Source organism: Pholcus phalangioides, unplaced genomic scaffold (assembly GCF_987345545.1).
Source record: "Pholcus phalangioides strain wild (caught in Gottingen) unplaced genomic scaffold, Ppha-v1.0 ptg000017l_1, whole genome shotgun sequence".
NCBI lineage: Eukaryota > Metazoa > Arthropoda > Arachnida > Araneae > Pholcidae > Pholcus > Pholcus phalangioides.
This window is the reverse complement of record NW_028301610.1, coordinates 8165294-8189249: the sequence shown is the minus strand read 5'-3', so window position 1 is coordinate 8189249 and position 23956 is coordinate 8165294. Positions and strand designations below refer to the sequence as shown.

General features: G+C 32.8%; 1 protein-coding gene across 7 annotated transcripts; it reads right to left on the bottom strand.

Annotated features, from left to right (window-relative positions):
* Positions 1–1336: 1336 nt before the first annotated feature.
* On the bottom strand, positions 1337–19724 carry LOC149072192 (SEC14-like protein 3). 7 transcript variants are annotated; one of them, XM_089246647.1, is made up of 13 exons: positions 19560–19698; positions 16943–17068; positions 15863–15932; positions 14767–14810; positions 13492–13579; positions 8253–8346; positions 8021–8115; positions 7206–7284; positions 5587–5667; positions 4478–4567; positions 3983–4095; positions 2482–2806; positions 1337–1551 (listed from the first exon to the last, which is right to left on the bottom strand). In XM_089246647.1, exons 6-13 carry the CDS (start codon positions 8338–8340, stop codon positions 1466–1468), a joined length of 957 nt encoding a protein of 318 aa, XP_089102773.1. In that variant the 5' UTR covers positions 8341–8346; positions 13492–13579; positions 14767–14810; positions 15863–15932; positions 16943–17068; positions 19560–19698; the 3' UTR covers positions 1337–1465. The 7 variants fall into 7 exon arrangements, with proteins under 7 accessions (XP_089102773.1, XP_089102770.1, XP_089102772.1 ...); XM_089246644.1 differs by having other exon boundaries at positions 1343–1551; positions 13517–13579; positions 19560–19712; XM_089246646.1 differs by lacking the exon at positions 15863–15932 and having other exon boundaries at positions 1343–1551; positions 13517–13579; positions 19560–19724.
* Positions 19725–23956: the final 4232 nt, after the last annotated feature.

The window sequence follows — 23956 nt, the reverse complement described above, 5'->3', positions numbered from 1 at the left end:
TGATTCTAACAGGTGTGTGCTGTTTTTATGGGGTTTCTTCCATGAAAATGATCGTATGCTCAATGACTCATGTGACTTTCTTGAAATTACTTCGTTTCATAACGATGGATATCTTTTTACGTTTTCAATTGTATAAAACAATCGTTTTAATGAGTTTGTATGAATATGACTTCTTTGTGAGTAACATGCTGGCACAGGTGATATCTCACACATCGTTGTCTATTTAATTCTTTCATTTCGAATATCTGGTTTCTGTACTTCCACGTTATAAAACGTTTGACGCAGCCATGAATATTTATTATTAAAGCGTAAAATATCTACAGAAAAAAAAATCGGCATGAATACAGGATATTTCAAAATGCATGACAAACTTTAATGGTTGATAGAACACTAAAAAAATATGCTCTAAACATTTCCATACTTCACGACGCAAATAAGTTGGCTTCATAATTTTAGAACCACTCTGTAATAATACTGTCAACAGTGATAAAGTACATACTTCCTCCAGTGAAATCCATTTGCCAAAAAAGCACCCTCTATCGGTAGTGACCTCCATTACGATAGAGACACATATATATATATATTTCAAGGAATTCTATAGTTAAGGTGTATTATACAAATACAAATGTCGCAGCAGGTGGCGAGGTGTCTTAAAAAAATATGGAGTCAAATCTATCGAAAATACAGCAACCAGAGCTATTGTCACGAAAAAAACTAATAATTATGATAAAATATACTATACTGTCCGCGTAAAAACTATGGTTGTCTTATCTAAGTATGGACAGCTTCTCGATTCATCCTAATATGAATATGGTATTTCTTTTTCAATGCGTCAATTGTAGTCGAATTCACGACAACCGGGAGTAAGATATTCCATTTATTCACAACCCTGTTAGAGAAAAATTCCCTGCTACACTTACAACCTGCAGTGACCCTCCCTTTCCCAAATGATAATCCTTACCTAAACGAAGGGTCTTAACCAAACAATTGGTAAGGGATACCTCCAGCGAAGCTCCAGGACAACCCCAGAGACTACGGAACAACTTTAGAGATTTGTGGGACTTTGGTAGTTGGGAAAACTCGTACTGCCAAACGATACTGGTGTTTCTTTATCGAAGCAATCGATAGACGGTGTATTATTAACTCATGGTCCATCCTAAATAATAATTATTTCATCACATATTAAAAATTCTAGACACGATCTATATATCTCCGCCAAACTTTAATATGAAACTAAGATAGTGATAGTGCAGTCGGCTAATCTCCATTTCACCCATACCGAAGTCATTGCATCTTTTTTACGTGATGATTATCGTCAAAAAAAACCCCACAAACGTGTTTTAAAATATTTTTATTTAATAATTAAATTAATACATCACATATATGTGTTTGATGTTTCTTAATCACCAAAACATGAGGATTCATGATATTTTACAGTTTTCCTGCAGTTCGTTTCATTCTTCGTTCAGACATCAGGTTGTTGTACTTCCACTTTATAGAAGAGATGTTTTGATCGCATCCAAGAATACCTGTTATCGAAGTGTAATATATCTACAGAAGAAACGAAATAAATGTCTTTAGATCAACTGGGTAATAACTGAACTTGCGTCCGACATGAAAATATACAATTTCGAATGCTTTTGAGCTGCTGAACACGAATATCACAATGAAAAACTTATTCGCTCTCGTTTTTGAGATTAATAGTTAATAGTTGAAAAAAATTTATGAGCTTTTTGTATGGTGAGAAAGTGGTAATGACTATAGAACAATGTTGCGAGGGAAAAATTTAAACCTCAATTCTGGCTGACTACTGTTGGACAAGTGTAAGAGATACTTCTGTCCAGAACAAAGACAATGTAAATTAAAGTACATTTCAGACGAACTATTGTGATACATTCGCGTTACTGAGTATTTATATTGTGTTTCTATGTATTTGTGCCACATTTTACTGGCGAACTATTGATCCTAGAGGCTTCCTTCCAATTAGAAAAATTATCCAAATAACATGTAGAACTCAGATACGTCAGTCATGTTACAAGGGGTGATGTAGTGATTAAAATAAAAAAATAACCCTTTATTTGGTCACCCTGGCCTAAAAAATCCAATTAAAAAAGTGTCTCATGAGGCCAACAAATATATTCACGTTTCTCTCTCTCTCTCTCTCTCTCTCTCTCTCTCTCTCTCTCTCTCTCTCTCTGAGTGTTATATTCGCTGAGATATTTCAATTCGAAAAACGAAGGAAAGTTGCGAAAAAAACCTTATAAAATAACTTCTTTCCCTCGTTTTGTGCTGTTCCTTCCCAACTCAACTTTTTTCCGATTTTGGAATTCAAATATCTCAGCGAATTGGAAACAGGAACTTTTTATTTGTTGATCCCCAGGAAAGACAGGGCAAGAACGTTCTAATTGTGTTTCTGGAGACAGGGTGTCCGTATAGTAATTAATATCGCAACCAAAGAAAGATTTTTTTATGATTACTTACATATGCCTGCTTTCTCACAAACGTATTCTCCCTTTTCAACCATTATATTGGATTCGGTGGTCTCTACTAGTATCAGTTCTTCCATTGCACTTTTGGCAGCATTTTTTGTACCTCTCTGAGGCTTGTAGAAAAGTCCGAATTTGATATTGTGGTCTTTGGTCTGAAACTCCCAACACAGAGTCATACCGGGAATAGTAATATCCTTTTCGATTTCGAAAATTGACCTCTCACGTACAATCTTCTGGTGTACTTTTGGATCATCCGGTTTGAGAGTCATTTGGTCTTTAATGTAATATGATGATGGAATCTTTTGTGTTCGATTGATCTGTAAGAATGAATGTATAGAGTCTCAGGACCATCATTTCAACTTTTTTTACTGGAGGGGGGGGGGAGCAAAGAACATATATACAATGTATGTATATACATTTGTATATATACAGTATCATTTCTAGTGTGTTTTTAAATGTGGGGGATCGATTACCCTCCCCCCGATCCCCCAAATGAAGGGCCTGTATAGCCCTTTTGAAAAAATTATATTTTCGCAAAAGTACATTAGAATCTATTGATATGATCGATCTGATTCTGTGTCTATAAACATTTCATTGATTACATAAATTCGAAATTCCTTGACACAGTAAGGTTAAGAGAACAGAACATAGAAATATCGTTTGTGTTTGTAAAAAGTGATAACTATTCTGTTTGAACTTCTGTTATCAATGTTTAAGCATACAGATAGCAATTGCTTAAATTAGTTTCTTCCAGAAACATCTTAAATTATCTCCGATTGTTCTACGGATAAGTTACAAAAACGTTATAGTAAAAAAGTATGAAATGAGATATAAGTGCTAGGGATGCATTCCCGTACATTTATTTTTATCTTATAAATTCATAGTTTTATATATTATTAAAACCATGTTTATGGAAAAAATTTTGCATTCTCATCTGGTTATTTATTGGATAAAAATACTCAAACTTTTTTATAGTTTTTCTTCATTATTTGACTGCATAGATCACAAAATTCAAAAAGCCAATCAGTATAGGTACTTTGGCTTCCATTTCAAAATGTCTCTTCACATAGAGTAATTAGACCTACAAACATTTGAAAAATTCCCACATAATACAACAGACAAAATAACCTGCTGAGTTGGTTGCTTCTGAATTTGGAAGTCAGATGGCAGCACTTCTCAACACACATAACAATCATTCCTCAGAACCAAACTTTACTTTCGGTATAGAACTCATACATACACATTCTAACATGTACCAATTCGTAAGAAGTTCCGCAGAGAAATATTTTTATGATGTATTTATCAAACTATAGTTTCTCATGCGATATTGAATTTCACTGCTCTTTAGAGCAACTTTTCTGCATCGCACAAGTCATTGTAAAGAAATTTTTCTCTACAGCGTACAGCCATTTTTACAGGTTAATTAGAAGGGAATTTAAATTATATATATGAAAAATGTGTTGTTTTTTCAGGATTTTCTATTTAACACTTACTATACCGCTACACGTAGGATCACCTTCAGGCTCATACCTTTCCCCTCCTAAGTAGGCAGGAACAATTTCTTTGGGCACGAGTGAAAATAATGATTCTTTGTAGCTATCGTCACCTAATGCGAGAGGAAACCGTTAATATTCGATGAGTATGTATGTAACCAACAAAGGTTATGCATAAAATTTTAAGCTATACCTACATATACGCTATATATTTGGCATACGTAAATACGGTGGAGCCTCTTATAACGGGCAACTCCCGTTAATGGACACTTTTTCGAATTTCGTCAACGGGGTTTAATGTATTTTACTACCTATTAACGAACACTTTCGGTTAGTGGACAAAATTTTCGGGCCCACAGGTGTCCGTTATCAAGAGCTTCTACTGTAGACGAGATTTACATTTATATCGTTTACGAAAGGGTAATATAATTATATAATATTTTTCATGGTCGTCAGAGGAAAATAATTAGTTATTTAAATGCAAGCAGACTTTACCTTTCGAATAGATGTAGACTTTTTCTACAATACTTTCTGCGAGGAATGGTTTCAGTATCATGTTGTAAAAATATACTATGAAGGCAGGAGCTGAAAGAGAATGAATGATCCCCTGAATAATGAAATTAAAGAAAATGAAAATTCTAAGTGTAATCTTCACTTAGTTGTTAAACCACGTCTCATGCATCTATATTTTCATCATCAAATGCTCGATTATTTTTACGTACTGTCCGTTACTGACACAATATTACATCGCCAGCTTGCTAGAAAAAATACATGTTAGTACCATCTTACTATAAAAGTTTGAAGTTTAAAGTAACTCTGGAAATTAAACGGGAAAAATAATTTTCACTCAGATATTCATTTCTTTGTCTGCGAAGAACCAGCTTGAAAACGTGTATTTTTCTACGACGGCATCAGGAAACCAGTGAGGAATCCAAACCAAATGGGAAAGCACTTGTCTCACCTCTCCTCACTCCTCTCTCCATTCGCAAATCTGAATTGAGATCCGTTTCGCAAATATAGATTAAACTTTTGTCGACTCTGCAGTGAGAAAACTAAGACATATTCTACCGAATAAAGCCGGTTCTGCACCAGCAGAACTCTGCAGAATTCCTGAGGGGGGAAAAACCGGTCTTGTGGTGTGGCTACGTAAAATTGACTATTTAAGTCACCTGCGCTCTGCTAGCTACACTTCAAAACCAGCTTTTACGCTGCGAAATTCTACAAAGTTCTGCTGGGTGGATCCGGCTTAAGGGAAAATGTTGAAAATCTTAAACAGTTGAGCAAGTGCGCTGATGAAAATGAATGCATGATCTACGTTTTAGTGGTACGTTGTCAGAAAGAATGTAAATTCACACTATGTGTGAATTCTCTGTACCTCAACCTTTTTTGTCTCGCGGAGCCCTTATTAGCATATAATTTCTATGCCCGAGAACCGCACAAGCCTCTTTTTATATTAATTTATCAGATTCACTGATTTATTTTATTGCCCTCGAGTGGCTGCGAAGCCACTGGGAAGTGCACATGAAGTTCAAGGGCTCCGTGGAACACTGGTTGATAACCGCTGCTCTATAATATATATAGTTAATTAATACTCATGCACTCACCATTTACTCCGTATAAACGATACAACATCTCTGGATAACGATCTTGATACATCTGCTCTAGCATAACGCAAGTACGGAAAACTATGACCGACAAAACATATCCGTATGAGTAAATTTTTCATTAACATGACATAAATTGTTTTATACATGTATGTTATAAATTTGTATTATTGAAGGCAACTTACTAAGTCCAATAAACACCCAAACCTTGTAAATGCCATAACCTTACATGATTATACTGTATTGAAAATTTCTTCAAACCTTTTTCACCATGTATAAAATACAATTAGAAACTGCCCACTACGGGCAAGAAGCTGGCATGGTGGGTACAAGTGTAACAAACGCTAACGGTATTTGTAATAAATAATATATACAGGGTGGTGAAAAAATTACTTCCTCAATAACTGAGCCGTAGAGGAAGGCAGCAGTACTGAAGGAATGAAACTTGCGTTTGATATTTACTTCCATATAATCGAAGTATGCCCTCAAAAATCGTGTCAAGATGCTGTTACGTGAAGGTCGCCGTGAATTGAATTTAGTAAAATTAAATAGCTGAATACACATTTTTTTATATATTGCAATATACTATCGGCACAGTTTAAAATCCATAAAAATGTTCGAATTATGTCTGCATCTAAAAATAACGTGATTTGAAGAAGCTAGTCTAGAATCAAACGAAATGGAAAGCACTTATCTGAACTTCTCTACTGATTTACTACACCTAAATGGGATTCGATTTTTTGTTGATTTTCACTAACGAATTTGGGAGACAAAGCTGGTAATTAAGAGATAAAAATTCAAAAATGCATTGCATATTTCTATATTGTTTATAACAGCGTTTCTCAACCTTTCTGACCCCAAGGGCAAGTAAAATGTCTGAAATAATTCGACGGACCCATTTTTTCGGGACATTCCTGTGTTTTTAATTCCAAAATTTGTTTTACATGTGTCCCGTTTTTCAATTATGCTTATTTGAATGTGTAATGTTTACTAAAGTCGTGAATAAACAGTGTTTTCAAAAACATGTTATGGTGTGATAATAGTTATAAATACAAATATTTGTCTTACACATATATTCAAGTTGTGCTTTTTTTCTCAATTTTTCAGTGATTTTAACTACCCAATTAAGGATTTCACTGACTTATTCCAACTTTTTGATGACGATTGGCGTAATCCCGTATTTTACCGCATTTAAGATTTCAGTTCCTTTTTTCCGAATGAAATATGGTCATCCACTCATATGAATGTTTTTTCCGTCAAATACATTTTACTGCGATTTGTCGCAGTCCGTTATTTCCCTCCCCTTAACCTCTTTTAGCAGTAATTAACAAACAAACTTGTCGTAAATTGCATTTTTTGGCAACAATTATTAGTGATATTCCGTATCTGACAGCAACTCTCTCTTCCCGCATTTTTCTCGGTGAGATATAGTGAACCTCAGTGTGAAGTTTCAATTTTTATTTAAACCCATATAGATATTACTAATATCAGTTACAACAATTGATTGGTTTAGAATTGAATTGTCGCGTCTGCCTGCGGACCACCTACGTCATCGTCGCGGACCATAGGTTGAGGAAACAATGGTTTATAATAAAAATTTCTTGCTATCTATTTCTCACCTAGTCTATCACACCACTGATACAAGTGTAGTTGAGAATAATCTAAAATGTACACAGTTGTTTCTAAGTCGTTTCCAGTCTGTAAGGTAGAGAATAACAAAATATCAATAGATTATACAAGGTGTAAAAGTACAGGGTGTCCTGTAAGTACTAATTTGGCCTATGTCTCATCAACCGTCCGTCGTAGAGATATGATTCCAATTTAAAAAATGCTCAAAAGGCGTTAAAAATTTATCCTGTACCAGTTTTGAGAGTAAAAATACAGTGTGTTACAAAATAAAAAAAATAAATTTTCATGCTGTCCCCTTGTCCTCTAACTTCCAATTGAAAAGTTGTTGCCCTGTAAATCCTGAGGTCAACAGAAAAAATTCCATGTTTCTAAGTACAATATTCGCTAAGGTATTTGAAAGAACAGCAAAAACTAACAGACACAACGCTCCTTTCCCTCATTTATATGCTGTCCTTTCCCGACTTTTTTCCGATTTTTGAATTCCAATATCTCAGCGAATATTGCACTTGGAAACTAGAAATTTATTTTGTTGCCTTCAAGAGAAACAGGGCAATAACTTTCTAATCAGAAGTTAAAGGGAAAGGGGACCGTATAAAGAGTTAGATTTTTTTTTTCACTCACAAAACATGGTACAGGATAATTTTTAACGCCTTTTGAGCATTTTTGTAATCGTAATCATACCTCTACCACGGACGGTTGATGAGCTAAGGACCGTATTAGCATTTACAGGACACCTTGTATAAGATTAAACATTTTAATTTGTGTAAATCGTCTTTAATTTCGAATTTTTTTTTAAAAATACAACCTCCTTATTGTGTTTTTCCAATTCTTTTATGTCCGACTCGAACAGGAACATGAAACTTTTTATCGCGTCTTGCGCGGTTACTGATTTTATGAGACCTATAAAAACCGAAAACACACAGTTATATCTCTTGAAATGGATATTTTTGCAGAATATACGTGTTGATGAAATATTATTTAATTTAGTTTTTGTTTTAAATTGAATTTAATCGGAAAGATTTTTTTTTTTTTTTTACCTTTAGCATCTATAGTACCAACATCAAAGAATCTTACAAGATGTCCCATTTTGCTGAATCCCAGAAATGCTGTCGAGAAGTGTGGCATAACAACCTGCCGCAAAAAAATAATAATATTAAATGTTTCGCAAAATCACAAACATTATAATACTGAAATATTCAACAGGAACATTTACTAATACATTTTTCCAAATCTCTGTCAGAATGTCTTGCTCATCGTGAATGACCTCGGTTGAAATGCTTTAATTAGAGCTGCTTTTAACTCAATGGAGTTTCTTGATTTTTAGAATTAACTGTACAGATAACTAACACATGGAATTAACTATACAGGTACTATACAGGTTGCATAGGAAAGTCCCTTTTTTTCCTGGAATTACTCGCGAACCGTTGACCCTGGAAACTCACTTCCAATCAGAAAAAGTATCGAAATAACGTGTAGACTTCAGATACATCATTCATATTGCAAGGGGTTGTATATGTATTAAACAAAAAATAACCTTTCCATTTGGTACTCGAAAATTTACTTAAAAAAGTGCTTAAAAATTTATGAAGTGGTTGCCCCGTTTTTCTCCTGAGCCCAATAAAAAAATTCCATGTTTTTAATCGCTTAGATATTTTAATTCAAAAATCGCAGAAAATGAGTGAAAGAACAGCATATGGAGCGTAAAATGAGCTTGTCCGTTGGTTTATGCGGATCGTTTCTTCATTTTTTTCAGTGACTTACTTCCAAATTCAGCGAATATTCCATTTAAAAATATGGATTTTTTTATTCATTTTTTAGGCTTAGAAGACACAACGCAACAACTTTTAACCCCCTTCACGTACAAGTTTTTGGCGACAAATTTGAATGATCTCTGTTCAACGAATCAGCGATACATCTGGTATCCTTGCCTAACCTAACCACTCGTTAGAAAAAGGAAAAAGAAGAGGAAAGAAAAAAATAGAAGAAAAATAAATAAATATAAAAAGAAAACCAGTATAAAATAGAGTTGTAGGTAAGAGAGCGTGTACAGTAGATTTATTTTTTTATCTTCACGATACGTGTTTTTTTACTCTCTTACATGTATATGGTAGAAAGGGGGGGGGGAATCACTAACAGGAGTATCAAAAAAACGAGAAGAAAGAACTTCAATTCATAGGGTTACAATAAAGCTTCACGATGGTGAGGAGAGAGAGAAGAAATAAAGCATAGAGAACTGGATTGAATATATTCCACTGGCGGTTGGATGCAATATTTTGTCCGTGATCGTAAAGGGGGTTAATTTGGTTTTTTTTAGAACAGAGTCACCAAATAAAAAGATGATTCTTTTAATTTATTAACTATACAACCCCTTGCGATATGAATGATGTATCTGAGCTCTACACGTTATTATTTTGATCCTTTTTCCAATTGGAAATATGCTTCTGGGATCAATGATTCGCGAGTTGGTCCAGGGTAAAGGGGCTTTCCTATGCATCCCGTACAGAATTATTTGGAAAAAGTGGATTCATTTAGTGCTAGGAAAGATGTTTTTTGAACCCCTTGAATGTTTCATTTTCTCCCCTTTCCGTTAGTCCGTTTTTGCTGAACAGAAAGTCACTAGACATGGAATTTAGGTGACTTTTTGGCGAGGAAATTCCTTTAAGGGGCCTCGTACCTTTTTACATGGTGAAAAAATATGCTTTAATAAAAATACTATTTAATCATCGATTTATTCCAAATTTTTTTACACATGTTTTTGATTGTATGTGCTATTCTATGCTGGTATAAAGTTTTACATATCTTAGATACTTAATTTTTTGTAAATTTTCAAAAGAATGCATTAAAAACAGCTTACGAGCATGATAAAATACCATGACATCAATGTAATTGAATAAAAATTGATTAAAAATAAAGGAAACTGTTCAATTCATGAAATGAAGCAAAAGATTGAGATTTCATCAACTCAGTCTTATTTAAAATTAAATATTAATTTAAAATTTTTTTGGAATTTAAAATTTAAATTTTTAAATCCATGAAATGAAGCAAAATGTTTATATTTCATCAAAAAAAATTAAATTCCAAAAAAATTTTAAGTTAAAATTTAGTTTTAAATAAGATTGACTTGATGAAATCTCAACCTTTTGCTTCATTTCATGAATTGAACAGTTTCCTTTATTTTTAATCAATTTTTATTCAATTACATTGATGTCATGGTATTTTATCATGCTCGCAAGCTGTTTTTAATGCATTTTTTTGAAAATTAACAGAAAATTATTTATCTAAGATATGTAAAACTTTATACCAGCATAGAATAGTACATACAATCAAAAACATGTGTAAAAAAATTTGGAATAAATCGATGGTTAAATAGTATTTTTAATGATATTTCTATTAGAGCGTAGTTTTTCACCATGTTAAAAGGTATGAGACCCCCTTAAAGTATTTTGAGGTCTTAGTTTGTGCTAGGTTTTCCTATTGTTTTTATCGTTCAATTTTTATGGCTACTACTTCCATTTTCTGCAGTGTAATAACATGATTTAGGCAAAGATCAGATATACAGTATAATAGTTTTTTATTCTCTTGCATATTGAGAATAACCAAGAAGTTACACATGACGATACACCTAACTTTTAGATATACAGGGTGAAAACTTAAGTTTGTTTCAGCTCAAATAACTCGTGAACCGTTGGTTATAGAAACATGCCTTCAATTAGAGGAAGTATCCAAATACTTCCGTACCGTCAACCGGGACAACTTTGTGACTTTTTTTTCTTCTTTCACCTGCTTTATTAAGGGGTCTCCCGGCCCTTGAAGTCGAATTTTCAAAAATGACTTCGAAAAATATTTCATTCGATTGTAAATAAAATACTAAAAATTTCGTGTCAATCGGTTAATTTGTTCTTTCATAATTAAAGAAAGAAATACTGAATTATAGTGTAAATGTATACTATATACTATATATAAATTTTATAGAAAAAACATCGAACGCGGTTTTTTCAGACTGAAGTTTTTGATCTTATATATTCGTAAGATTTAAAGAAACGATATGCGTTAGTCGATATGCGTTAGTGAAATAGACCTCGGACTTAGATATCTGAATACCATTCGTTAGAATTTTATGAATTTTTAAAGTTTGAAAAAAGATATATAAATTTCAAAAATTTAAATTCAACATTTTTTTTATAATACATCCCATTAATCAATTGCTTTAATATATGACATCCATACTTGCTATGGACATCTTTTTCTCAGCCACTTCGTTGGGCATTTTGCCTGTTGTAGCATTGTATTTGTATTTGTATTTCCTAAATCAGGTACGTTTGGGGAACAAAAACTTTTCCCTCTGTCAATCGTATATATCGCAACTCAAAACTCCCCGTCTCCTTAGTATTGAGTGAGATGACCAACATAAAATTCTTAACATTTTTTTTTTCGCCAAAAGCTTTACCGCAACAAACATTCCGAGCTGTAGTTGTTTCAGAACTGTATCCAATCTCCTGGACCATATTGACATTCATCATTTCATCATGTTCGTCTATGGTTGAATCATGTCCTTCTTCATAGGAAAGAAGCAGGAGAGTGACTAATTCCCGTCAAAGCTCTTCAATAAATTCTGCATCTTGTCCGGGTTCTCTCTGATTCAGATGTGCCATATAAAGAAAACGCACAATTAGATTCATCACTACTGTGATGGTCATTCCTGTGACTGTTCTTACTTTTACGAGTTCCCTCAATCTGATTCGTTATAGAGGTACTCGGAAGGGATTGGTATATGCCCAATTACAGTAGAATGAAGAAAAAAAGTAAAAGCAGACATAAACAGCACGTTGCAATACAGAAAGGCAAACAATAATACAAATAATAATAGCACAACAATAATAACACAAATGAATATAATACAAATAATACCATATGTGCATACAATTCAATGAGAAAAAAAACGCATGTCAAAAAAGCACATGAAGATTTCCACACCTGAGGAAGCGAAAAAGAGGAAAATTTTCCAACACGTTACGTTAGTTCGGTATGGTGGGACATAGAAGAGATTGCGGTTACGAAGATTGATGCTATTGCAGTGAAAACTGATTTGCTCTAAAATGTCTGGTACATCCAAGAATTTTCACGAGAAAAGGTAATCAATGCATTCTGACTGCGGACTTCGAGTGATTCAAAGCAGGTCTGAGTATTTCGGTAGGAACTCGAATACCAAAAATCAATATCATTCTCTTTGACTTGAAATCATTAGCGTCTCTATTGGTTGGTTTAGGAACTAGGCAGGGGGCAAAAAAAGAACATCTTTTTCAAAAACTGGCAAAGTTGTTCCGGTGGACGGTACCCATTTTAGATATGTCATTTATTTTACAAAGGGCCATATATGTATGTACAGAGGTACGACATGTAATTTTTTTACTCTCGCTTTTTTCTTCTGACTTCTAATAATTAAGAAGTTGTTGCCCCTCTTCTTTTGAGCCCAACAAAAAAATTCTATTTGAGTGTACAATATTAGCTGAGATGTTTTGAGTTCACTAAATGGGGAAAGAACAGCATATGAAGCAAGCTCATTCCTTGATATATGCTGTTCTTTCCATCATTTTCAGCGATTTTCGAACTTTAATATCTCATCTGATTTTTTACTTAAATTACTTAAATCATAGTTTTTTTTTATTCAGAAGAGACAGGGCAACAACTTTCTAACTGTAAACTAGAAGAAAGCGTTAGCGTACAAAAAGTTAAATTTTGTAAAAGAATGCAAAAGAAATTACATCTAAAATAGACACGTTATTTGGATGCCTTTTCTAATTGAAGGAATGTTTTTATCAACGCGGTTTAGAAGAAGGATTGGGTAAGGATTTTTAAGCTCTTTGGAACCCAACCATGTTTTCAAGTGCAATATTAGCTAAGACATATGAATTCAAATATTGCTGAAAATAAGGGAGAGAACAACATATGAACGGCATAGAACAAGCTTTTCTTTTATATATGACGTTAGAGTATTTCCCTCATTCTCAGTAGTTTTGAATTCAAATATCTTAGCTATAGTACTGCACTAACAAACGGGGTTTTTTTTTGGCTCAGTAAAGACTAGGCAACAACTTTCTAATTGGAAGTTAGAGGTCAGGGGGGGGGCCGGAAGAAATTACATTTTGCTTCTCATACGACCTCTAGTAAATAAAATGGTATATCTAAACAAGTCACGTTATTTAAGTACTTTTTCGGATTGAATGTATGTTTCTATAACCATCTGTTTACGAGTTATTTGAGCTGAAACGGACTTACTTTTTCACCTTGTGTAACAAGTTACCTCTGGTAGTTTGTATTCTGTCAGTATAGTAGCAATTCCCAATTTTTTTCGCTCTTTGAAATCCTGTAAAAATGAATTATAAAATTACAAAGACAGGAAAACAGAGTTGCAAAAATACGTTGTTTCATAACTAAAAAAAAAATTAATTAAACCATGCATCCATCTATGAAATAAACCTCACTGACATCTATTTACCGTATTTCTTGGCCACTGCAATTCCCGCTGCATCAGTTTTCAAAAACGCAAATTCGGGAACACTTGCGGCACTTTGACAACTTTAATTTTTGTTGCAAAAAAAAACAATCGTTAAGAAATGCACCATATACATTATATAGTATAACTTGTTCAAATATCGATCAGTTCAGTTAAGTTCAGCTATAAAAATATTGATTTGGAGCATTTTTTAACAAGTTTACTTTTTTTAGAAAACAGGAAAACCGTGATTACAATGGAAAATGAATTTAATCCTGGAAAAGGCGTGCCGATTTGATTCTTACGTTAAGCTGGAATAAACAGGGTGGCCTCTATCGCATCAACTGTTCATCGTAAAGTTACACTTCCAATTTAAAAAATGCTCAAAATGTTTTCAAAAGTCAGTTTCAGATTTGAGAGTGAAAATGCAGTGTATCACTAAATAAAAAAAATCTAAATTTTTAAGTAGTAATTAGTTTGTTAGTTGTACCCTTATTTATGCTGCCCTTTTCCAACTTTTCTCTTATTTTTTAATTCAAATGTTTCAGTGAATATTGCAGTTAAAAACGGGAAATATTTTTGGGCTCAAAAGATACAGGGCACAAACTTTGTAATGAAAGTTAGAGAACAGAGGGTCCATATAAAAATTTAGATTTTTTTTTATTTTGTGACGCACTGTATTTTCACTCTCACTTTTGCAATGTATCATCCAGTATGGGTCTCTAGACCCCTTGGCTGATTTTTTATTTCATCTTGTATTTATGTAAAACATTAAAACAATAAACAATAAACTAACAAAACTAACAAAAACTGGTACAGGATGATTCACATTTTGGTGGGTTTTTAAACTGGAACTATATCTCTACGATGAACGGTTGATGAGATAAAGCATAACCCACTAAACAATTAGTAGTCTAGTCGGCCGTATATAAAGGCTGCATTAGGACTTACAGGACACCCTGTATATTTAAAACTGTTTTTTTTTTTTTTCACAGTGGCTCAATATGCTCATACGACGTTTTTCCAAGAAATACGGTATTTATGAATGAAACTCTCACCTCACGTAACATCTTTTCGGCTTGTTGTAAATTGAAGTTTCGAGCTGTAAAAATAAATGAAAAAATAGCTTTGAACAAATACATACAATAATAGAAAGCCATTCGGGTAGAAAAATGAAATACCATCAGAATTACAAAATTATGGCCATTTTTGCATTCAGATTAGTTAATTAGACCTAAACAAGACCATGAAGCTAATGTCAAATGGAGACAGAATGTGCTGTGTGGTCACAGCTGTCAGAAAAATGGTTTATTTCAAGGATATGAGGCCTAATCATGACCAGGTTTTTCATTATAAGCTCAATCGAATGGGATATGTATGGATAATTATGCATAAATTGATACTGATTAGGTCTTCTGTTTAGGTTTCGGAATATACACGATGATTCCATAATTCCCCTTGTCGTATTTTACTGGCAAACCGTTGATCCTATAGGCATACTTCCAATTAGAAAAAGTATTCAAATAACATGTAGAACTGAATACGTCATTCACGCTGCAAAGGGTTAATATTTAAATACAAAAACTAAATTTTTATACAGATAATCCTGTTCTCAAAAACACATCTAGAAAATTGTTGCCCTGTTTCTCGTGAGGTCAACAAAAAAAATCCACGTTTCTAAATGTAATATTTGCAAAGATATTTGAATTCAAAAATCGGAGGAAAGTTGAAAATAACAGCATACACCAACGAACGTTTCTTTCCTTTATTTATGTGCTGTTCTTTTCCAAATTTTTTCCGCTATTTGAATTCAAATATCTCAGGAAATATTACACTTGGAAACGGTTTTTTTTCTTTTTTTGGCCTTGGGAGAGACAGGGCAACAACTTTCTAACTGGGTTTTTGAGGACAGGGTGTCCATATAAGAAGTTATTTTTTTATAATTTGATGACTATACAACCTCTTGCAATATGAATGATGTAACTGAGTTCTGCACGTTATTTAGATAATTTTTTTATTTCGAAGTATAACTCTAGGATCAACGGTTCGCCAGTGAAATGCGGCAAGGGGAATAATGGAATCTCACCCTTGTGTGTTAACGATGAACGCTCGGTAATAATCTGTGTCGCAATGTAATATAGAATAAGAGATTACCTCTCAACCATCGCAGTAAATATCGATCATCGTGACACGGTTGTAGTAAATCCGACATATTTTTTCTGAACTAAAAAAAATAAACGAGAAAAACAATACGGCTACTTCTTCATGGATTTGTGTGGAAATTTCAAATATTAATTCATTAATTATTCTTTTTGTATTATCTTATTTATTTATCTTATATATGCCAGTATAAAATTTTACATATCTCTAATACCAATTTTTTTAAAAACCTCAAATAATACATCAAAAACAACTTGCGCATTATAAACTGACGTAACATCAATATAACCGTACAATATTTAAATTAAAATGAAGAAAACTCTTCATTTTTCATAAAATGAACTAAAAGATTTCAGATCCATACATAAATATTTGAATTTTTGGAAATTTAAATTTTAAATAAGAATGAGTCAATGAAATTTCAATCTTTTAGTTCACTTTATGAAGTGAACCGTTTTCTTCATTTCAGTTTCAATATTGTATGGTTACATTGATGTCATGTCACTTTATCATACGCACAAGCTGTTTTTAATGTATTTTTTGAAAAATTTTGAAAAGTTTGGTATTATAGATATGTAAAATTATTTAGACTCGGGCATAAGATAACATATTTAATCAAAAATATGTGAAAAAAAATTCTCATAAATCAATGGTTAAATAACATTTTTAATGATATTTTAACTTTTTCCCATGTTAAAGGGCATGTGACCCCCCCTTAATCACGACAGCTGAAATCCAAAATATTTAAAATTAATTTCATTGTAACACAAGTATTGAGATTATCTTAATTTAATTTTAATTTGTTGATGGGAGATATAGCGTTGCGGAATAAAATCATACATTTCCATAAAAAAAATTAATTAAAATTTACTGTAATTCTGATCAGACAATACATTTCCCTTTTCTTACAAATTTTGATTCTTTCGATAGTGCAAATTACAGGATTAGCGAAAATGCTAGAAACTTTAGGAAAGAATGCAACTAAAATTGTTCATTCGTCTACCAATCGAAAAACCTAGAAATTTAGAACTAATTAGAACTAACTAAGAAATTTAGAAAAACAAGAAAACTTACTTGCTGGAGGATCAATGTTTTGTCTTCACTCAGATTTTTGCTGTCCATGTTGCTTTCTCCTGTTTCTTTGAGTATCACTGAATTAAACTTCAAGTTATATTTTTGATATTTTCCAAAAAATGAGCCCTGCTTATTAAATGAAAATAAATTATCAATTTATAATAAATCACATGAAATCAAAAACCTACAATAACATTTAAAAAGTAGGAGAGACCGGGGCTAGTTGGCATAGCTTTTACTTTTTTTGGTTCTTCTTTTTTTTTCTTGTAATACTTACAGCAAATCTGACTGATGTTGTGGAAAGAGGTATACTATAAATTAAAGTTTAAAGTATCACTTAATATTGTATGCTCATTTCATCAAATCTGTTGAAGAGCTGAGAAAATTGTAAAAATGCATGCCAACTTATACCCCAGATGTAAGGCAAGTTGGCACAACCTCTGGGGTAAGATGGCATAGCATAATTATTTATAGGAACTGAGGAATAAACGCAAGTTAGTAACTACAAAACTTTTATTTCAGTCCGAAATTCAGAAAAAAATTATGTGCATGTTAAGCACTCAATAGGTTGAAAAAAACAAACAAATGTAGTCAATCAGTGTTCAGCGGTGGTAAAAAAAACGAATGGAATGCTCGGTTTCATTCTTAAAAAGGTCTTTTCCGATGACACTGCATTATTTTATTCAGCTCACGATTTCCGATCTCTAACTAACCTAATCAATACTGATTTAATGAGAATTCGAAAGTTGTTTTTTGCTAACGACCTTCAGATAAACACATCAAAAACTAAGTTCATAAATTTCTCTTCCCAAACTAATATTCACTTTTACCCTAATTCAATTTTCCATAATCACAATTGTATTATTAGTTCTGATTGTAATTGTTCATGTCTCGAACAAGTTACTGCAATTAAATACCTTGGCATACACATTGATCACAATCTTAAATAGAAGAGTCATGCCAAGTACTAGCAAAAAAACTACGGCTAGCAATTTACAAATTTTACTATTTCAAACTTTACTTGGATCAGTCGTTTTTACTAACTCTTTATTAATCCTTGTTTCACTCACTGCTACTATATTATCTAACTGTATGGGGGTTGCATTATTTATTTTTGAAATATATGACATCCATATTTTTATGGGCATCTTTTTATCAGCCACCTCGTTGGGCATTTCGCCTGTTGTGGCGTTGTATTTGTATTTGTATTTGTATTTGATTCACCTTTCAACCCTTTACCCTATAATCAGCGTCCATAAGAGAATAATTAGAATAATCACAAATAATTTACAATGCAACTTCACCAACATCTTGGAATACTTACATTACGTCTATTATATTTCTATAAATCTATTCTTCTCCTATTTAAAGGTCAATTCTCCTTACCTTTAAGTACATCTCGATCTTCAAATAGACTAAATAATATGTATTCACTTCCGTTACCTCATAAAACACAGTTGAAGAAACATTTTACTTATCTTATCCCAAAACTCTACAATACATTACCAACACAGAAATCACTCACAATACTAATTTATCATCCTTTAAAAATTGTGTCAAGCAATACGTGTTATTACTTGATGGTATAGTAAATTTGTTTTAATGTTTTTCTGTTGTTCATGTAATTCTTAATACAAACACAAATACAAATAATTTAATTACATGCTGTTTTTGCTTTGATTCCAACATCCTAAAAATGTATATTTGTAGATGCGGCATGAAGACCTGTTTTTAACTTGCATTCCTCTATTGTCATGAATTTTTATTTTAATTTGAATTTTTTAGTTGAATATCCTGTTTTCCATATTAATTTTTACTAGCATTTACCAGAATGGGTCATTTTTTTTATTGACTCCTTGGTAAATTTTTCTCATTTTTTTTGTACTGTTATATGATAACAATAAATTTGATTTGATTTGATTTGAAGTGATTCAGTTAATACCCGTATTTTCAATTCATTGAGTTGAATACAAAGCTTTCAGTTCGATCAACTCTTAACGCAAAGTTTTTAGTTCAATCAATTCAAGTAAATGCAAAATTTTCAGTTTATTGAACTAAATACAAATTTTTCAAATGATTCTGTTAATACTCGTAGTTTTTAATTGAAGGAATTGAATGCAAAGTTATCGGTTCATAAATTAAATCCAAAATTTTCCATAAATTCAGGTAAATGAAACTTTTTCCGTTTATTGAATTGATTGCAAATTTTTCACTTTATTGGATTGAATGCACAGTTTTCAGTTTATAATGCAAAGTCTCGGCGTACCGAGTTTAATGAAGTTCATTGAGGTGGAATGTGAAGTTTTGAAATCATTCAATTAATGGTCGTAGTTTTTAATTCGTTCAGTTGAATACAAAATTTTCAATTACTTAATTGAGATGAATATAAAATTTTCAATTACCTCATTGAGTTAAATACAAAGCATTCAATCAATTCAGTAAAGCACAAATTTTTCAATTAATTCTTTTGAATACAACGTTTTAAATATCTAATATAAATATTTATATAAAAATAAATTGCGATTCTCCTGATGAAGCAGAATTAAGAAGAGAATGTACAGTATTTTTTAGACATGTAACATTTTTTTTTATTCTAGCTAATAAGTATGAAACTTACTACAAAATTTTGGAGAAATGCTGCTCCTATATCAAATCAGTGTTCATCTAAAGATGAGCCAGTTTGCATGAGAACCATGTATAATTCTTAATTCACGTAAATTTTTCCTTCACACTTTTATCGCCTCTTTTCTGAACTCCCGTTCGAAAAAGCGATGTTCTAATGGGACCAGAGAATCTCGAATATTTTAAATGACGTCACGTTATTTGTAATCACTCTACTTTGGTGTCAATTGTGTGTTATCATTCTAAGAGGCAAAGTGAGAAAAATAATGAAAATTTTCGATAAAACTATCAGTGTTTTTCAGGTACATTAAATTGAAATCACTTACAGATTGTGAATTTAATTTTACGATTTTCCTTAAGGCATAGGCATTATAAATGCTGAATGGGAAAAATAAACATGTACATCAAAAATTGCCGAAAAAAATACGTTTTCCACAAGTTCATCCAAACACAATTATTTCAGAATATAATACTTAAAATACTTAAATGAATTACTTTTGAATATCTCATTGTGTAATAGCTGAACAGAGGGATATGCAGGGTGAGTATAAAATAAGTTGGCCTGTTCTGAACAGGTTTTTTTTCGAAGGCTGATGAGGTGGCACTTCTGCCGCCTACCGACATAGTTCGCATCACATATGGGCTCATTATTAGTGCTGCATGTACAGGGTGAAGGTGGCATAATCTGCCAAATAAAAGAGGTTGATAGACGAGCCCAAGTGGAACATGAACCACCCTACCAGTTCTGCCTTATCTCGAGCCGTTTTCGAGTTATAGGGGATATGATTATGGAAAAAAAATGCGTCATGTCTGAAAACCCCAAATTTGTGAAGGTTTTGAAAGACCTACACGCAAACAAAGCACATATTTAGAAAGAACGGAGAAAATCATATAAAGTGACACTAATGTCATTAAAATATCTGGATTTAATAGTGAGCCACAAGCGATGAAAGATTGGCTGAGTTAAAAATCAAATTGTCGCTAAAACTTTTAATCGCCGATTCCGCAAACACCCTTCTAGCTACAATCGGTCAAATTTACCAATAACTTGTCAATTACACCAGCTTTCGAAAGCGTCTACAATAAATCATATTGGTTATCTTGTTCAGGAGAAATTCAGTGTTTTTTGTTAATGCATCACTCTGAAATCTGCGTTCGTCGAAGTACATGTAATTTTAGTAGATTTTGGCGACAAGTCGATTTTTCACTTCACCAATTTCTAAGCACTTAAAGCTCGCAATTAAATACAGGTACCCCGTAGATAGAAGTACAGTAATATCCCCTAAAAGAATTTTTTCTGCAAAATCAAATTGTCACCAAAATCTGTATCCGCTAATTCCGAATTTTTGTCGAATGTTTTTTGTCATTGATGTATATTGCAAACAAAAGATTTAACTTCTCCTGAACCAGCACACCGATATAGTTTATTGTAGACTCTTTCTCTCGGAAGCCGGTACAATGGACAAGTTTTTGGTAAATTTGACTGATTGTAGCTACAACGATGTTTGCGGAATTGACGATTAACAATTTCGTCGACAATTTGATTTTGAACTTCGCCAATCTTCAAGCGCTTGTAGCTCACCATTAAATCCAGATATTCCATGAAAAATTAGTGTCACCTTATAGGAGTTCCTCTATTCTTTCCACAAATATCTGCTTAGTTTACGTGAAGGTCTCAAAAATTTCACAAATTTTGTTTTTTTCGAATTTCACACATTTTTTTCCTTAATCGATTATCCACCATAACTCGAAAGCTAATTTAAATTCGACACCATTTCATACAGTGTAGAGATACTAAAAATGAATTTAGTGAAATTTTACAGTAAAAGCTGACTTGGGAAAAAAGTTTGAATAATAATGTTTTAAGGTATAACAGTCTCCCGTGTACATTTAATACTGTATACTGTAATTCATTTCTTTCCGCTTCGATTTTAGAAGAAAAAATTGACAGATCTTTTGATATGGAATTTTTCGCATTTTGTTTGCGTCAAAATGGAGTATTTGTCATTTCTGAAAAATTAACTTTAGTGGTCGTGACAGCCCTCAAGTATAAATTTTAATAACTAATTTAAACAAACATCTACTAGACACATCTGTTTGACACATTTTTGGTTCACGTCGCATTAGAGCAATAAGTGCAATAAAGATTTGGTGCATGCGAATTTCTATTCTCGTTATTAATAGCTTTTATAAGCAACAAATCTCTCGAGATAACAACTTCATAAACACAATACTATTATTACGACAACCTTTGATTTCTTTATTTAACCTTCTTCATATATGATTTCCTGAAGAAAAAAATGCATTGAGATAAATAAATGAGGCAGAAAACGCAATTCTTATCTGCTGATCAATTTTTGAAACAATGAAATTCAAGGAACATGAGTAGAATCAACTCAAGTTCGCTTGAACGTGTGACATGCGTCATTGAAAATCTCAACACATTCTTATCGAACCTCGTTTTCTTTGATTCATTCAAACATAAAACTGACATCCAGATAAATCCGACCACAAGACAGAGGAATTTTATCTGCATCATTTGCCTATTTTTAAAATGTAAGATACTAAATTTTAATGTTTTTCTCTCAAATTTTTGATTTCCTTGGAAAGATTTCTTCACCGTAATAGATCCACACATAATTTACAATGGTTGATGCTGCTTCTGTTTAAACGAAAGATTTAATAGCATGATACCACAGACAAAAAGGCTCGCAAAAGTTACTATTGTTTGCTTTGTGTATCAATACCTAACTGTGTCCTTGATCATTTCTGCTTCCGCAAAGATAAGTAAAACATATGCAGACAGGGGTAGCTGTAGTCAAAGTTTAATTCAGTGACAGAATACTTCGTTGAATAGTTGTAAGCAAGAACATCGACTATGATATCGCAATCAAAAATACTAATGTACCATACTATCAGTTAGAATTCATCTGTCTCGGCCATCTATTTTTGTTTTTGTCTACAGCAGGACTGGACAAATCTCAGGTGCGAAGTCCGCATGGAGGCTAAAAAATTGGCGTCTGCGACTAAAATTTTCTATGTGTGATTGCTAAATCAGTGTCTAAGAATGACAAAATTTTCTGATTTCATAATCAATGTGTCTTCTAACATGAAAAAGAGGTTAATTAAGTCTCTGAAAATTCGAAATTATAATACTCAGGATTATTTTTCTTGGGCAAAAAACTAGGCTTTTCTCCTAAAAAATTCGTCTGGCGCCTAAGTTTTTTTCCGATTTGTCCAGCCCTGGACTACATACAGCTTCTTCTGTCTGCAAATGTTTTGCAAGTCTTTCGGTAGCAAGAAATAATCAAAGATATTGTAAGCCTTGGGGTACACTCGGCTCGGCAACACGGCAATTCAGATCACAGTGCATGCAGCAGGTACGCGCCAAAACATTCATACCATTTTGGAAGTCCATTGACATACGAACAGAAAGTTCAAATAAAAAGTACCAAAGTTTATCAACAATAATGTAACTGATAAGGATAGAAAGGTGTTTAATGCGCACTTGTATCAGAATCAGCTCAAGTTTATTGTGTAAGAATCCGGATGTTCATATTATATTTTCTCCCCTTCTGTATTTACAAGTTTGTAAAGAAGATGTTTTGATCAGATATATAGAAAAATGCAACTGCGTAATACCGTATTTTTGACTACGAAGAAAACGCACTTTTCTTCTCTCCTTAAAAATAAGGTCTGATAAATAGGGTGCATGCCATACGTTATATCATCAAAGCTGAATTTTTGTTTGAGTTCACAAAATGCGTACGGAAAAAAAAAAGGTTCATCTAATACGACGACAAATATAGTGTTCTGCGGCCTAGAACGCATTCAAACTAAATCATTTATTTTAGAAAATATATTTAGTTCACACGTTTTACCGATAAACTTAGGAGAATTAATTAAAAAAATTAGCTATAGTTTTCTTCCGTATTAAAAGCGAATCGTCCCAAAAAGAGCCAACTTAAATACGAATACCGCAAGTCAGCCAACTGAAGCCAATACAGTGCTTTTACTGCCTATCGACAACCCTAAAACCAACACCAGAGCGAAAAGAATCGATCGGATTGTTTTCGAAGTGGCTTCAGAGCAAGAAAAGTACTGACGAAAGTGGAGGAAAATTATTCGTCAATAAAAAACATCGTTCAAACCGAGTGGGATGTCAAGTTTACGGGGAAGGGTTGCACCATCGGGACTTATGTCTTGTGATCCAACAATCATCAGCTGTATGAAAAAACAGTAATGTCTTCGTGCTGAATGTTTCTCTGGTATTTAACTGAAGCAAAACCTCATACCACGATTGTTTTCTCCTATATCGTCACATTGTAAAAACAAATGAGGTAAATACCTCTAGAAAGTGGAAAGATGATGGGAGCTTTCTTGGGAATGGAA

Coding starts and splice junctions, on each gene's coding strand:
- LOC149072192 (XM_089246644.1), bottom strand. CDS start 16,990: ATGGACAGCAAAAATCTGAGTGAAGACAAAACATTGATCCTCCAGCAA. Junction 2,807..3,982: donor ATCCTACGTGTAGCGGTATA/GTAAGTGTTAAA, acceptor TCATTCTTACAG/ATCAATCGAACACAAAAGAT. Junction 1,552..2,481: donor TTGTGAGAAAGCAGGCATAT/GTAAGTAATCAT, acceptor TTTCTTCTGTAG/ATATATTACACTTCGATAAC.